Source organism: Harpegnathos saltator, unplaced genomic scaffold (assembly GCF_003227715.2).
Source record: "Harpegnathos saltator strain DR-91 unplaced genomic scaffold, Hsal_v8.6 scaffold503, whole genome shotgun sequence".
Lineage (NCBI taxonomy): Eukaryota > Metazoa > Arthropoda > Insecta > Hymenoptera > Formicidae > Harpegnathos > Harpegnathos saltator.
The window spans coordinates 1-16,838 of NW_020230320.1; the positions used below are offsets into that span (position 1 = coordinate 1).

General features: G+C 34.7%; 1 protein-coding gene across 1 annotated transcript; it reads right to left on the reverse strand.

Annotated features, from left to right (window-relative positions):
* Window positions 1–8,174: 8,174 nt before the first annotated feature.
* On the reverse strand, window positions 8,175–9,031 carry LOC105192083 (zinc finger protein 761-like). Its single transcript, XM_011155959.1, has 3 exons — window positions 8,948–9,031; window positions 8,384–8,800; window positions 8,175–8,282 (listed from the first exon to the last, which is right to left on the reverse strand). The coding sequence occupies exons 1-3, from the start codon at window positions 9,029–9,031 to the stop codon at window positions 8,175–8,177; spliced, it is 609 nt and encodes a 202-aa protein (XP_011154261.1).
* Between the last annotated feature and the right edge of the window lie 7,807 nt (window positions 9,032–16,838).

Genomic DNA, 16,838 nt, shown 5'->3' on the forward strand with positions numbered 1-16,838 from the left:
CCAGACTTGGCTCCGTCGATTATTACTTGTATTTGCCTAGGTACACGCACTTGCTGAGGCAGCGCTTCAACTTCTTACGAAAATGTAACGAAAATCGGGCTCGATGACCTGGTTTGCCTCAAATAGAGCAAATTTTTTTTTGACGTGGCCATCCCACAAATTATCAGACAGTGGGAAAAATGGTATAGCTAGCGAATGGGGTATACTTGAATAAATATTTTTTATCATCTTCATACAATAAACATGTATTTTATACAAAATTCCGGGTTTTCAATTTACATACTGGTATATTTTTTTTATTCATCCTGTCAAAGCAAAACTAGTAACAGTAAAATTATTACAATGTCACAATATTTGCTAACATGTTACTATAATTTGCAGAAGTGATTACATTTATATTCTTTGATATTGTTACATTTTCAAGTGCAAATGTTATAATATTGATATCAACTCACTATTATAAATTTGTTTCCTGAATACATGTCCAACTATGTCAATATCCAGGTGTACAAAAGTTTTAACATTATTATAAACATGTCACACTACAATATGATATTTTTTATCTTTATTATGTAAAATCAAATTTTTATGTTACGTTCAGCTCGTTATGTAAGCACAAGTAATACACTTACACGTTCGTCATAATATCATCCTCCAACTCTTTTCCTATGTAACTGATCTCATATTCCACAAGCAAATTGGGTGCTAGCATGTATACGTGTGTATGCGTATGTATAGCACATATACGTGCGCGCGCGAATATTAAGAAACACATGAGATATAGAATTAGTGCGAATAAATTTCCAAGGATAAAAACACAATTTTAAAAAGGGCTTAAAAATATAATTGGTAAAAAAGATAGATGTGGGATATATTGCGCGGACATTGTGTGTCTGTGAGCGTGTGAGCCGCTTTGAGAGTTTATCAAAGATTCAGCACATACAGGGTCTGCGAAAAGTACAAACGGTACTTTATAAAAAATAATGGATTGTTAAATGTTAAATACAATGTTACAGGAAACAAAAAGTTGTAGGCTAAAAAAAGCTATCAGGTATTGATAATTGTTTGCCATAGGAATAGCCTTGAGAAAGCGTTATAAAGATCGACATATAAAAATCTTTAAAGTGAATTCCAATTGTTTATACATCGTCTTTTCTCACCAAATAACATTGAACAACTTTATGTCTGAAACATTTTTCTATTTGCCTACACTATTTTCTGAGATATTTAGGAAACTTGGTATAACTTTTATAAATATTTACTACGATATTGTTGCACAACGGTTTTGGCTGATAAAAAAATGGTACTAGACCTTTTCTATCTTACTTGGTTTTTAAGAATATATTGTTACGATAGCGTCCTGACCTTTGTTAATTTGATAATTTTGAAATTTCAAAAGTTCGATAAATTAACAAAAAATAAAGCATTGTACCAATATATTGTTGCGAGCAAGTAGAATAGAAAAGTCTAGTACCATTTTTTATCCCGACAAACAGTTAGCGAGATATCGTTAGTTAAATATTGAAAAAGTTACCAAGTTATCCTTAAATATCTCAAAACATATTAGACAAATAAAAAAATATTTCAGACAAAAGTTGTTCAAATTAATTGGTGGAAAAAGACGGTGTAATAAAATATTGGAGTTCCCATTTAAGATTTTTATGTCGACCTTGATAACCTTGATAACGATTCTCAGGGTCATTCCCAGGCCAAACAATTATCAATATCTGATAGCTTTTTTAAGCCCTACAACTTTTGTTTCAAATATTGTTTAAAACAATCATTCTTTTTTTAATAATTAGCCGTTCCGTACTTTTGCCAGACCTCGTATGTTGAGCGTGTATGTGTATGTTCTCATGTATGTATAAATAAACTGTATATAAACATATTACGCACTAAACTACTTCTCGCGTCCTTCTTGTTCTTTCTCTACTCGACTCGACAGCTTGTTCGTCTTTTGTTCTTATAGAAATGTTGCAAAAGTGCTCTCGATACCTGATCATTTTATTCGATTAGGACCGGATTAGAATATCTCTTCTCCATATAACTGCGTAAAGACCGTCGCTGGATGAATCCCGTGCTGTAGACTGCAGATGTAGGGTTATCCAAGTATATACGTATACAGTGCTCCAGTATAGTTCTTCTGCTGTTATACATCTATGCGGACAGGACAAACAATTGTCGTCTCAGCATATATCTATAAATGATGAAATAAACTTTACTTAGGAAAGAGTCCCTCACTGATTTTGATGGGCTTTGAATATGTTGTAGAGCAATAAGAAATTAGACAAGTATTTTTTTTATATCAAGGTTTAGAGCGTGAAACAACTCTAAAAAAACCAACCCTAAAAAACAACCCTAAAAAAAACTAACCCTAAACAACCCTAAAAAAAACTAACATTTTAATTTTTTGCAAATATCTTCTAAAGTAAGAGGTATATGAAAAAATATTTCCTATAAAAGTTTTACAATACTTTAGACTATTTGCAACGGTATATTCAGATTTTTCAAAAGTGTCAAAACTTTCTACCCCCCGTCCCTATCTTTTTAATTTCGCAAAATTAAAATTTCATGAGGACAAAAATTAAAGAAAATTGTAGCCGAATCCATCCATATATAATAATACAATATGGTCATGATTAATTTTTAGAAAAACGAGATGATATCGTGCTACAGACGCTGCGCTGTGGATAGGTGTGTTATTAATTCTCTTCATTTACGCTGTACTCAGTAGCTGTCTCTTATGCATATTTCCTCATACATACAATATACAAATGAATTAATTTTAATGATGCAGTATGCAATTTATTACACCAAATAAAATATTAGATGAACGTGCATATACAGGGTGGACCATTTAAGTTTATAATGCAAAATATCTCAAAAGCGAAATGTTGGAGAAAGAAATATTTTAAATAAAATTTATATGGTTGAAGGGAGACATACAACGATGTCCTTGCTTTGACTTTGAAACGTATATTAAAGGTCAGTTAAAGGTCAACTTAATTTTTTTAAATAGAAAGCCAAATTTCTCATTATATCTTCTTTTTCTGCCAACAAATTTTATCAACTTTTGTCTGAAACATTTTTTTATTTGCCCAATATTTTTTGAGATATTCAGGAAACTTGATAACTTTTTCAATATTTAACTCAAGATATCTCGCTAATCATTTGTCGAAAGAAAAAATGGAAAAAATTAGACCTTCTTAGGTAATTTAATTTGAAAAATATATTGCTATAATAGTGACTTTACTTTTGTTAATTTACCTATCTTTGGAAATTTCAAAATCATCAAATTAAGTGCAAATAATATAAAGTACTGTAAAACTTTTGTGCGGCACATTTTTTTATATACCTCGCATTTTAGAAGATATTCGCAAAAAATTAAAATGTTGGTTTTCTTTAGTGGTTGTTTCATGCACACTTCTAAAGTTTGAAATTCGCCGGTAAAAAGAATACATGTGTAATAGTTCTCATTGCTCTGCAATATATTCAAAGCCCGTCAAAATCCGTGAGGAACAGTTCCGACCCTTTCTTTGTTAGTATAGCCTTACCACAAATTGAATCTCTGGATTTCTCCGCACGTTCCTGTGCTTTAAAAAATTAGAGTTTACTTCAGTATATTTTCGGCATTAGTAGGTGTCTTTGGAAAGGTCATATTTTTACCTGTTTCTTCAGTTCCTCCTCAAGTTTTGAATTTCTTGTAGCAGCTTTTCTTGTCAAGCACGTAGTCATAATTTTCCATGTGCTTTGCTTTTCTTCTGGTTGATAGGACGATTGTATGTGCGTCTTCAGACCCGCCTACTATTTATACTTCCACAGACAGGCTCAGTACACACTTAGCCATAAGTGTCCGTGTGATTTCGTGCAATGGGTCTTTGGAAATGATTCTTGTTAAATACGTAGTTAACCATTGCTGCAGTTGTATATGGATTGTTTGTAAAGATCTATATGTAAAGAGGTATTTTTTCCAACTATTACTTAAAAAGAGACATTCCGTTGCAGATTTTGCATTTATGAGGCATATTTATGGGCTTTTCAATGCTGGGGCTTCTTCTGAAATGTTTGCCGTACAGGTCGCTCTCTGAAGACAGCCGTAGGTCTTCAATACTGCTTTTCTTTTATTTGTCAGAGTGAACGCGTCGTCTTGTTTTATTTGTCAGGGTGAACGTGTTGCCTTAGCTACTCCTGATCTTTTCTCACCCAGTTACAGCCGGTCCCACTACATACTTAGTTTTTATTAGTCGTGTGCATTCTTACAAAGTGCTTTTGCATGTCTCGCAGTTTGTTGGTTTCGTAATTGCACTTTTTGTCTTCACATATGTGCACACAATGTTGGTGAACCTTCATTGAGTGATCTATTAACATTTTCTTATTACGGAACATTTGATCACAAATTCTGCATTGTCTAGAAAGTTCGTACATTTCTTTTTTTTTTCTGAAGTATAGATTATCTCTGAGGACGGTCCCGTTCCCATATTATTGCTTTTCATCTTATTTTTATACTGACAAATCTTTATGTGGCATATGAAATCATGCTTATTCTTATATCTCTTGTTACAGCCGGGCTCAGTACACACGTAGTCGCCGCTATTGGTCGGACGTTTTTTTACGTGTATTTTCTCGTGTCTTTTTAAGTGATTCTTATGGTTGGTTTCATAGTCGCAACGGTCACATTTGTACATGCTACGTTTATGGACCTTCTCGCAATGATCCATCAACTCATGTCTTCTGCGAAAGATTTGTTTGCAAATGTCGCATTGTTTTGAATTTATTGTATTTGTTAGTGTCGCTCCCCTGGTGGGAGGATCGCCGCACGGATCACTCACGGAAGACGGTCCCGGCTGCGTAACATTGCTTCCTTCTTGTTCGCTGGGCGGAAGACAACGTAGGTCGTTTAACAGATCTTCCTGCTATTTATAAACAAAATTAACCTTACCAAGAACATGTATAAACGTCCTTGCGCTTTCATATAATGTAATTTTACAAGATTACCAATTTGCTGCTTTGGTAGTTGTTTCTGCTCCATTTATTTGTATCAACGATCTTGGCCAGATCTATCATATCCATCTTCAGAAGTTTTGTTCGCAGATATTACGTCGATACTTATACACTTTTCAATGCTGCTCCATTTTTGTAACGTTTGCCGCACGGTTTGCCCTTTAAAGCCTGTTCCGGTTTCTCTCTATTGATTCACTTTTAATTGAGATACTGATCTTTTTCAATCTGCATGCCGCAATAATTTGTACGCATAACCGCACAGCTTTATTTTTCTTCGTGGTTCGACTAATTACTGATACCTGAAAGTACTGATAACTGACACGTTTCGATGTGTACTCTGTATGTGCGACAAGGAACTGTTTGAAATTATTGCTACTTATTTGATATCGACAATATCCGAAAGCGAGGTATATCAGGTAAACAGAAAAGGTCATGTCAAGACGGCAGCGAATAGAGTTTGAACATTTTCTTCATGAGGGAAACACATAATGTCAACATGACATAATCGTCGCGAGTCCCAATCACAAACTTACACACGATGATCGGTTATGATAAGAATCAAAGTACGTCATAGTTGTGTAATCGCTTTCTGGTCACAGAACCAACGAAGAACAATCTGTACGAAAAAACGAACTGTTTATATTGCTCAGATAGGCAGAATATTCCAACGGAATACAACTCTTTTATGTATTGTTATTTTGTATTTATTTAGTGTTATATTTTAGTATTGCATGGTGCATAAGTTCGTGTTTGATTTAAAAATAAATTTCAACAGGTTAAATTTTAAAGAATATAGTTTTATTAATCAGTTATTTAGTCTCCATTCTTTTCTACAATTGTTTTCCAACGATCTACAAGTTGGTCGAATCCATTTTTGGAGAAAGAACTTTCTTCTTTTTGAAAAAGGTTCGTGAGATGGTTTTCGACAGCTTTCTCGGACTTAAGATTTTTGCCCTTCAATATATTCTGTAAAGACCGGAACACATGAAAATCTAAAGGCAATATCTAGAGAATATGCTGGGTGCTGGGGAATATTTCATTATAACTGCTGCTGCTGTTTGTAGCGTCTGTTGGGCGACGTGCGGTCTAGCATTGTCGTGGTGGAAGATGATGTCTTTCCGATTGGCCAAAACCGGACGTTTTTTTCGAATAACCGCATCGGGTCTAGTGAGTTGTTCACTGTACTTTTCCGTCATGTTTGTTTCGCCGCGTCGGAGTAAATCGATGTGAATAATTTCTCTGCAATCCTGCCAAGCACACAGCAACACCTTCAGTGGATGCAGGCCAGCATTTGCAATGAGTTCTGCACCTTCAGCTGCTTTTTGAAAGAAGTCGTGAGAAATCGACAATTTTATTTTTTATAAGCTTGATTTCGTATCAAAAACGTTACTTTGATACAGCTACAAGTGTCACATCTTGTCTCAAAAATGTTGGACTTTCAAGGTATGCATTGGTGAAAATGTGAATTCAAGATGGCTGCCTCAAAATGGTGGTTTAAGCGGTCCAAGCTGTGTGGAATAGCAGGCCCGCAATGTCCGACCGCTGTGTATTTATTCGCTCATTTATTTAATAATTTTTCTCAAAACATTACGTAGTCGATTCCAATTTTTTCCCGTCCATTGTACTTATCTCGATGTCTATTATGTTTTTTATAAAGTTTGTAAGTTTATAATTACTGACCCTGTATATATGCGTATGTACGTCTCGAAAATAATTCACGAATATGAAAATATAGAAGAAAATTCATGAAAATCTGGAAATTTTCACGATTATTCGTACCTGTTAGTCGTCATCTTGGATCCGCCATTTTGAAATTTTCTAATATGAATTAGTTGTCAGCAAATATGCTAAAATCAGTAACGTGGATACTAAATTGATGCTAAACACTAGGATTTTGAGAAGTTATTCTAAAAATATATTATTTTTTTAGTTTTTCTCGCTTAAACCACAATTTTGAGGCAGCCATCTTGAATTCACATTTTCACCAATGTATACCTTGAAAGTTCAACATTTTTGAGACAAGATGTGACACTTGTATCTGTATCAAAGTAACGTTTTTGATCTGAAATCAAGCTTATAAAATATAAAATTGTCGGTTTTTCACGACTTCTTTTCAAAAATTCCGCCATATTGAATTTTGTTGTGAATCTAACGAATTCTGATGCCGAAAACATAGGGAAATGCTATTCCAACCTTATACGGGGTGTCCCATTTAACCTGACAAATCGTAATATCTGGAAAACTACATATCGGATCAAAAAAAGTGGGTAATGAAATTTGTTCGTCTCGAAGGGAGACATCCAATGATATCAAACCCCCACCTCCCACCCTACTCCCGGGGGGTGGGGGTGGGGGGCAACTTTGAAATCTTAAATAGGAACCCCTATTTTTTATTGCAGATTCGGATTCTACGCCATAAAATACTTAAGTTTCGTTCGAAACTTTTTTTCTGATTCGTGATAGATGGCGCTGTAATCGCAAATAATTCGATTTTCTGCAGTTCTCCAGAAATGATCATTGGATTGAAAAATAAAAAATACCTGTTCAATATTTTTAAAAATATTTTTAAAAAACATAACAACAGTTATTCCCCTCCATCCCCTCGGGGTAGGGTGGGTGGTAACGTTCAAATCTCAAATGAGAACCCACATTTTTCATTGCAGAATTAGATTTTACGTGAAGTTTTTATGGAAACAATTTTTTTCATTCGTGATAGATAGCGTTGAATTTTTCCGCACTTTTGCCTTTCTTCTGTTTAATAGGACGATTGTATGTATGTCTTCAGATCCGCATATCATTTATACTTCCTGTTATAGACAGGCTCAGTACACACTTAGTGATAATTGTCCGTGTGATTTCTTATAATGTGTCTTCGCAAGTTTTTCTCTTTGTTAAATACGTAGTTAACCATGGCTGCAGTTGCATTAGTATTGCAGTTGTTTGTAGAGAGCTAGGAGGTATTTTTTCCACTTTTGCTTAGAAACAGAGATTCTGTTGCAGGTTTTGCATTTCTGAAGCATACTTATGGGCTCTTCAATGCTGGGATTTCTTCTGAAATGTTTGCCGTACAGGTCGCTCTCAGAGGACGGCCTTGGGTCCTCAATACTACTTTCCTTTTGTCCGTCAGGGTGAACACGTCTTACATGTCTTAGCTTCTTTTGATCTTTTCCCATTCAGTTACAGCCAATCTTAATACATTTGTAGTCCTTCATACTATTCGTATGCTTTATTTTAAGGTACTTTTGAAAGTTGCCCTTGTGGTTGGTTTTCAGTCGCTGTCTCTGCATTGATGCATGTAAATTTAGTGAATCTTCGTTAAGTGATTTAGCAACTCTTGCTTAGTACAGAAAATTCGACTACAAATGTTGTGTTGTCTAAAAACTCTTGTGCACTTTTCGATGCTGCTCATTCCGCTGGAAAGTTCGTTGCATAGATTACACTCGGAGGACGGTCCTGAGTCCGTATTATTGCTTTCCTTCTTATTCTCATGGTCATTTATCAGGATGTGACAATTCATACTCTGCTGTTGTTGATATGTCTTGTTACAGCCGGGCTCAGTACACACGTAGCCGCGATTGCTCGGATGTTTTCTTATGTGTATTTTCTCATGCCTTGTCAAGTTGTGCTTGTGCTTAGTTTCGTAGTTGCAATGGTTACATTTGTGTATGCGAAATTTGTGGACCTCCCCGAAGTGATCCATCAACTCATATTTTTCGCGAAACATTTGTTTGCAAATGCTGCATTGTTGAGGAACACTTTTGTATTTTTTAGTCCTGCTCCCCTTGGTGGAATGTTTGCCCTACGGATAACTCTCAAAAGACGGTCCCGGCTGCATAACATTGTTTTTCCTTTGTTCGTCAGATTGAAGACATCGTAGTTGGCTCCTCAGATCTTCCTGCAAATTAACGTCCTTACGCTTTCGTATAATGTAATTTTGCAAGATTACCGTATCGTTGCTTTCGTAGTTGTAACTGCTGGATGTATCTGTGCTACGTTCGACCTCGTCGGAATGTCGCTTTGTCATATCCATCTTCAGACAGAAGTTGTGTTTGCAGATATTATATTGATAAGATACACTTATGCACTTTTCAATGCTGCTCCCTTTTTTAACGTTTGTCGCCTTCTGACTGTTCCGTTTCCTCTCTATTCATTCTCTCCTAATTGAGTTTCTGCTCTTTTTCAATTTGCTTAGCGCAATAATTTGTCTGCGTAACCGCACAATTTTATTTGATTTCTTCGTGATTCGACTAACTGAACTGATAACTGAAAGAGACAAGTTTCGATGTGTACTGTATATGTTCGACTGGCAACTGTTCGAAATGATTGGTACTTGTTATCGACAATATCCGAAAGCTAGATATATCAGACAAATATAGAAAAGGTCCCTTCAGGACAGCTGCGAATAGAGTTAGAACACTTTCTTCATGAAGGAAACACATAAAATAACTGTCGCTAGTCCCCAATCACGAACTTACGCGCGGCGGTCCGTTATAATAAGACTCACAATTATACACGATTATCGAGTAAACGTTCTTTGGTCAAAGACCAAAGGTCTTAGAACCGTCGGAGAATAATTTTCGAAACGAACTGTTTACATTCAGATAGGCGGAAATATTCAAAAAGAATATAACTCTTTGATATATTATTGTATTATTTGACCTCTGGTTCGGACAGTAATGACAAGCATACTCATATCATGCATGAGTTTTGACTCAACATACCGCTCGAATATAAAATCTGATAAACACCGACATAGATCTTTTATCCGCTATTCATTGCACGAAGGATTACGGAGTTAACGATACGTGTCATATGTCAAATCAAGCGATAGATCGATTTTTGCGGAGAGAAACGTTCAACACACTGTTGAGTTGAATTTTTGCAAGAACTACAAACGAATCGTCACGAATTGTTTTTGATATGATTATACAATGACAATAATTGCGTCATGGGAAACGTTACGACTAACCCAAAGATTAAATTTTGTAATATACAATGGCGAATATCTAATGTTTATTGAATAAGATTAACAAGCTATCCATTCTCAGAGCATTGGAAATTGATCAATATCTGAGTATGTGTTTTTGCTCGTGGGATTTTTTCGACTCCTATAGAACATGACCATTCGTGGGCCGTCAAAGCTACGACTCAGCAGAGAAAATCGCGATGCGCCTCATCTGCACTTCCTCTATCTTTCCTCTGTACTTTTATCGAAACAATAACATAGTTCATAATGGGAGCATGTTTGATGATTGCAGATTGACCAACATGAAAATTTATCTCAACTCGAAATTTTATTCGTTCGTCGACATGAACATGAATTTTGATTAAAGAAACACGCTGTTTTATACGACATATACGCACGTCATATTACGGATGCAGCAATGTACTGCTCAATGTACGGTCGAACTTTTTTTCTGCGTCGTCTTTGTAGTCACGGATTATTCACGTCAAAACGCATCCGTTAAGAACGCAACTGTGGATGTGTCAATAGAATATAAGGAGAATGTAACTAATGATCTACTGTCTCAATTAGCATGGTTGTGTGATTGAATTCAGTCCGTTGGCCAATGTAGTACGCAAAGATAACTAAACTGTCTTTTATCACGAACTGAATAATATAAAAAATCGAGGTCGCTCATGTGTAGGAAGATCAGTCTTATCAGTCCAGTGATACTGGAAGACGGAATTATTCTGTCACCTAACAGCTTCGCAAAGTCTATCCTGCTTAATTCATACATCTACAATCATCATGGCCAATCTACATGAATTATGCTACAAATTGATTCTTTACCCCTTTATTCGTGGTGGATGATATGGAAAACCTGAAGATTTTGCGTCCCTGCTCATGTATGTAAAAGAATTCAAAGAGCGAGTATAGTTAGCATACCTTCTGGGTGATAATATTAGAAGCAGCATGATCATCGAGACTATGAGCATTGATTACAAGGATATCCTTTCTCTGCACTAATTGAATAATATTTTCCGATGTAATAATTGTACGGAAAATTGTGCCTTACGAAATTTGCTAAGAATATTCAGTTGGTGGTCTCAGAGAGAATTATAGGACGCTTAATGAATAAATGTTATTTCAGTATTCAGACATGTCTCCTACCGCGCTTATTCCTTGCCTTTTCTGATTAGAATTATATATATGTATATAAGTATATATGTATATGTATAATTTGATAATTAAATATATATTAATGGATATAGTATTTTATTACGTTTTTTAGTTTATTTTATTGCGGTATGATGTTTTTAGAGTTTCGATAGATTAAAACAAGCGATGATCCTAATGCTGTGATCATGTTTTTGTAACTCATGCTTGTATAATGTATCTCTCTAGTGATTATAATATAGTGTAACATATTTACTACCCAGTAAACAGAGTTATATTAGTGTTATAGAAACACAATACGTAAAATGTGTTATAGAAATACAATACGTAAAATTACAAATAATATTACATGAATATTGCCGATAACTTACTGGTTGGTTAAAATTTGCCATTCATCTATATAGCTTCTCCGTTCATAATAATGCGATATTACATCCTAGTTACGTATATTAACATTATTTCTGATAAATCATTAGCATCTATGTAACAATGCTATACGTGAATAATGTTTCTCGCATCTATTGTTGTAATATTAAGTATAAAATATGATAAGTCACATTTTGGAAACATTCATATAATTGGTGTCATATTATTGTAGGAACTTGTCTCCTAATATTGTATATATTGTGTTTGTTACAAACTGCTCTCATGGACAGATTTTTATCACGTGACGAGCAATGGTCGCGAAATGTATACAAACAAAAACCTGATAAGCGACGCTTTTCGTCTTTTGTCTATTTCAATATGAAGTACGAATATAATTTTTCGGCAAAAATACATCTCGATTCTTTGTCTATATCCATATTACTTGTTATTTCTGTTCAATATTAGTGCATTAATCAATGTTTACTGAGAGGTATAAAACAACGTAAGAATATTCGATATTAAGAGGAATAATGTTACGACATGGTCATTCAATAGGGGCACCGATTCTTGACTCTTCTGTACAATAGTAAACATCTGAATGTGCATATGTCAAGCATTCGACTTCGAAGAATGATATATTGTACAGCAGTCTTAACAATGATGTTGAACATGTTTTAAGATATTTCAGGGCGTTGAATCAAAAGGAGTATTCTGAATATTCAACAAATTTTGTTATATATATAGTATTTATCATAAACAGCACAGTTAATAAATATAACAAAAATATATTAAAATGTAAATTTATTGAAACTTCAGTCTAAAATAGTATATTAAAATAGGCAGCCAGATGATTATCTTTGAACACACGATGTAAAAAAGTCTGCTCATATTCTAGATAAAAATTGTTGTACATAAATTTTGTCCCTACCTGATAAACACCAGTAACAAACTTTATAAACCTAATAAATCAACCGGGTAAAGATTTACCCTTACTTACCCCTCGCCGATGTCCTTAACCTTGACATATTTTATCAAGGACACTTTCCTAAGTATCAATCAAAAAGTTTTAGCCGTCGTTCATTGTTTATTAAAAAATCATTAACAAAAGAATTTTAATAAATAGAATATAACTTTCCGACACTGTGTACATAGACACAATTATACATTAATAACTAAAGCCATCTATTTTTCCAATAGATGGCTTTAGTTATCTGTATCTCGCGTTGTATAAGTCCGATCGGGTACCACTAGATGGCGTTAGAAAGATGAGATTTCGTACTAAAAAAACTTTTCTGACAGTTTTATGATTAGTTGACTCAGTTTTGTTTGAGCGCACGTCAAAGATGAACACTAGCAAAGAGAAAATACGCTATATTTTATAGTTTTTCTTCGATAAAGGCGAAAACGCAAGCCAGGCGGCTGAAAATGTGAATAGTGTTTATGGTCCTGATACTGTAACAGCCAATCACGCGCAATTTTGGTTTCGTCGATTCCGTTCCGGTAATTTCGACGTCAAAGATGCACCACGCACTGGAAGGCCAATTGTCGAAAATATCGATAAAATCATGGACATTGTCGAGTCCGACCGTCATGTAAGCACTGTTTCGATTGCCCAAGAGCTAAAGATTGCACAAAAAACCGTTTGGAACCATTTGAATAAGGCTGGATACAAAAAGAAGCTCGATGTATGGGTGCCACACGAGTTAACGAAAAAAAACCTCATGGACCGAATTTCCATCTGCGAATCGCTGCTGAATCGCAACAAAATCGACCCATTTCTGAAGCGGTTGGTCACTGGTGATGAAAAGTGGATCACTTACGACAATGTCAAGCGAAAACGGTCGTGGTCGAATCACGGTGAGCCGGCGGAAACGGTGGCCAAGCCAGGATTGACGGCCAGGAAGGTTTTGCTGTGTGTTTGGTGGGATTGGCAGGGAATTATCTACTATGAGCTGCTCCCCTACGGCAAAACTCTTAACTCGGAACTGTACTGTCAACAATTGGACCGTCTGAAGGAAGCAATCGCCCAGAAGCGGCCAGCTTTGGCCAATAGGAGAGGAATTGTGTTCCATCAGGACAACGCCAGGCCACACACATCGATAGTGACTCGCCAGAAGCTCCGGGAGCTTGGTTGGGAGGTTCTTATGCATCCACCTTATAGTCCGGACCTGGCACCAAGTGATTACCATCTGTTCCTGTCCATGGCGAACAATTTTGTTGGTGAAAAATTCTCTTCAAGAGAGGCTTGTGAAAATCGACTGCCTCAACTTTTTGCCAATAGGAACGAGGGCTTCTATGAGAGAGGCATAATGAAATTACCTTCAAAATGGCAACAAGTTATCGAACAAAACGGCGCATATTTGACCTAAATCGGATCATTCTAACTATGGTAATTAAAGCCTTCAATTTTATGCAAAAATAATGGATTTCTTTTTACTACACCTGATATATTACAAAAAAATTTACATATATATATATATTTCTTTTTATTATATCATAGTTAACACGTTGACTGCCACGGAATTTTTCACGATTCCGGTCTAAAGAGCCAATTTGATTTAAACATGTTAAATTATTAAAAACTTTAATAATAGTATATAGTAATAATCAAAAAGCTTAAAAAATGTTTTTTTTTAAAAAACATTTTTTATTCTCTTTCCTGAGGCCATCTATTCATATTTACACTGTTATGCTACGAGTTTCCTCGTAGCTGTACAAATATGGCAAGTAATGAAGGGACGAGATAACTCGTAGTAGGCGTCCTGGGCAAGTAAACAACCTACGAGATATCTCGTAGTTGGCAGTCAACGTGTTAAAGCACAAACTAGTACAGAAAAATTATATCAATGACACAATTTCTTGCTAAACGATGTAACTATAATTTGCAAGATGTATTATATTACATATGCATTCATTTATATTCTTACATAGTTAACTGCAATGTTATATTATTGATGTAATGCTACTGTTATAATTCGTGTTAATGGAATATGTAAATATCCACGTTTACAACAAACATTTCATCTTATTTTAAAATCATCACTTGTACAATATAAAAATTTGTCTATCTTATTACATAAAAATAAAATTTTAATATTACGTTCAGCTCGTCGTGTAAGCAAAGTATACACAATATTCGTTATATAGTCATCCGCCAATTTTTTCCTATGTACTGTCTTATTATTTCACACAGCAAATTGGGGGCGAGCATTTATGTGCATGCATGCGTATATACACATACATACATACACGCGTTAGCATATATAAGAATATATAGAAGATATAAAATTATTACGAATACATGTTGAGGGACAAAACTACCATTTAAAAAGAGCTAAAAACATATTTCTACAAAAAGATTTGCTTTAGAATATTCACTGCGCGCGGACATTGTGTGTGAGTGAGTGTGTGTATTTGTGTGGGCACTTGATGGCCTTTGAATATGTTGTAGAGCAACAAGAAATTAGACACATAATTTTTTTATCTCAAGGTTTAAAGGGTGAAACAACTAAAAGGAACTAACATTTTAATTTTTTGCGAATATTTTTTAAAATACGAGGTATATGAAAAAATATTTCCTATAAAAGTTTCATAATACTTTATACTATTTGTAACGGTATATTCAGATTTTTCAAAAGTGTCAAAGTTTCCTACCTCCCGCCCCTATCTTTTTAATTTCGCAAAATTAAAAAATTTCATGAGGACAGAAATTAAAGAACATTTGATACCAAATCCATCCATATATAATAATACAATATGGTCATGATTAATTTTTAGAAAAACGAGACAACATCGTGCTACAGACGCCATGCTGTAGATAGGTGTGGTGTTATTTCTTTTCAGTTGCGCTGTACTCAATAACTGTCTCTTATATTTATATACTTCCTCATACATACAATATGCAAGGGAATTAATTTTAATAATAAGCAACAATAAGCAATTTATTACACGAATAAAAATATTAAGTAGATGAATGTGCCTTATACAGGGAGAAACATTTAAGTTCATGATGCAAAATATCTCAAAAACGAAACGATGGAGAAAGAAATGTTTTAAATAAAAGTTGTATGTTTTAAAGGGGGACATACAATAGTGTCCCTGGTTTAACTTTGAAACGTATATTTAAAGTGGGTTAAAGGTCAACTTAATTTTTTTAAATAGAAAACCAAATTTTTCATTATATCTTCTTTTTCTGCCACACAAATTTTATCAACTTTTGTCTGAACATTTCTTTATGTGCCTAATATTTTTTGAGATATTCAGGGAAAACTTGATAACTTTTTCAATATTTAACTTAAGATATCTCGCTAATCATTTGTCGAAAGAAAAAATGGAAAAAATTAGAGCTTTTAAGTTTATTTAATTTGAAAAATATATTGCTATAATAGTGCCTTTACTTTTGTTAATTTATCGATCTTTGGAAATTTCAAAATCATCAAATTAAGTGCAAATAGTATAAAATACTGTAAAACTTTTGTGCTGCACATTTTTTCATATACCTCGCATTTTACAAGATATTCGCAAAAAATTAAAATATTGGTTTTTTTCAGGGGTTGTTTCACGCACACTTCTAAAGTTTGAGATTCGCAGGTAAAAAAAATTCATATGTAATAGTTCTCATTGCTCTGCTATATATTCAAAGCCCGTCAAAATCCTTGAGGAACAATTCCGACCCTTTCTTTGTTAATATAGCCTTGCCACAAATTGAATCTCTGGATTTCTTCGCACATTCCTGTGCTTTCCGCGCTTTAAAAAATTAGAATTTACTTCAGTATATTTTCGGCATTAGTAGGTATCTTTGGAAAGGTCATATGTTACCTGTTTCTTCAGTTCCTCCTCGAGTTTTGAATTCCTTGTAGCAGCTTTCCTTGTTACGCACGTAGTCATAATTGTCCATGTGCTTTGCTATTGTTCTGGTTGATAGGACGATTGTATGTGCGTCTTCAGACCCGCCTATTATTTATAGTTCCACAGACAGGCTCAGTACACATTTAGTCATAAGTGTCCGTGTGATTTCGTGTGTCTTTGCAAGTTATTCTCCTTGTTAAATACGTAGTTAACCATGGCTGCAGTTGCATATGGATTGTTTATAAAGATCTATGAGGTATTTTTTCCACTGTTGCTTAGAAAGAAACATTCCGTTGCAGATTTTGCATTTATGAGGCACATTTATGGGCTTTTCAATGCTGGGGCTTCTTCTGAAATGTTTGCCGTACAGGTCGCTCTCTGAAGACGACCCTGGGTCCTCAATACTGCTTTTCTTTTATTTGTCACGGTGAAAGCGTCGTACGTATTGTCTTAGCTACTGCTAATCTTTGCTCACCCAGTTGCAGTCAATCTCGCTACATAC

Bases quoted from the DNA above. Each gene is read 5' to 3' on its own strand.
- LOC105192083 (XM_011155959.1), bottom strand. From the start codon at position 9,031: ATGGATATGACAAAGCGACATTCCGACGAGGTCGAACGTAGCACAGAT. The intron at 8,801-8,947 runs GTAATCTTGCAA...AGTTATCCGTAG, and splicing joins ACTACGAAAGCAACGATACG to GGCAAACATTCCACCAAGGG. The intron at 8,283-8,383 runs GTTTTTAGACAA...GCATCAATGCAG, and splicing joins GCATCGAAAAGTGCACAAGA to AGACAGCGACTGAAAACCAA.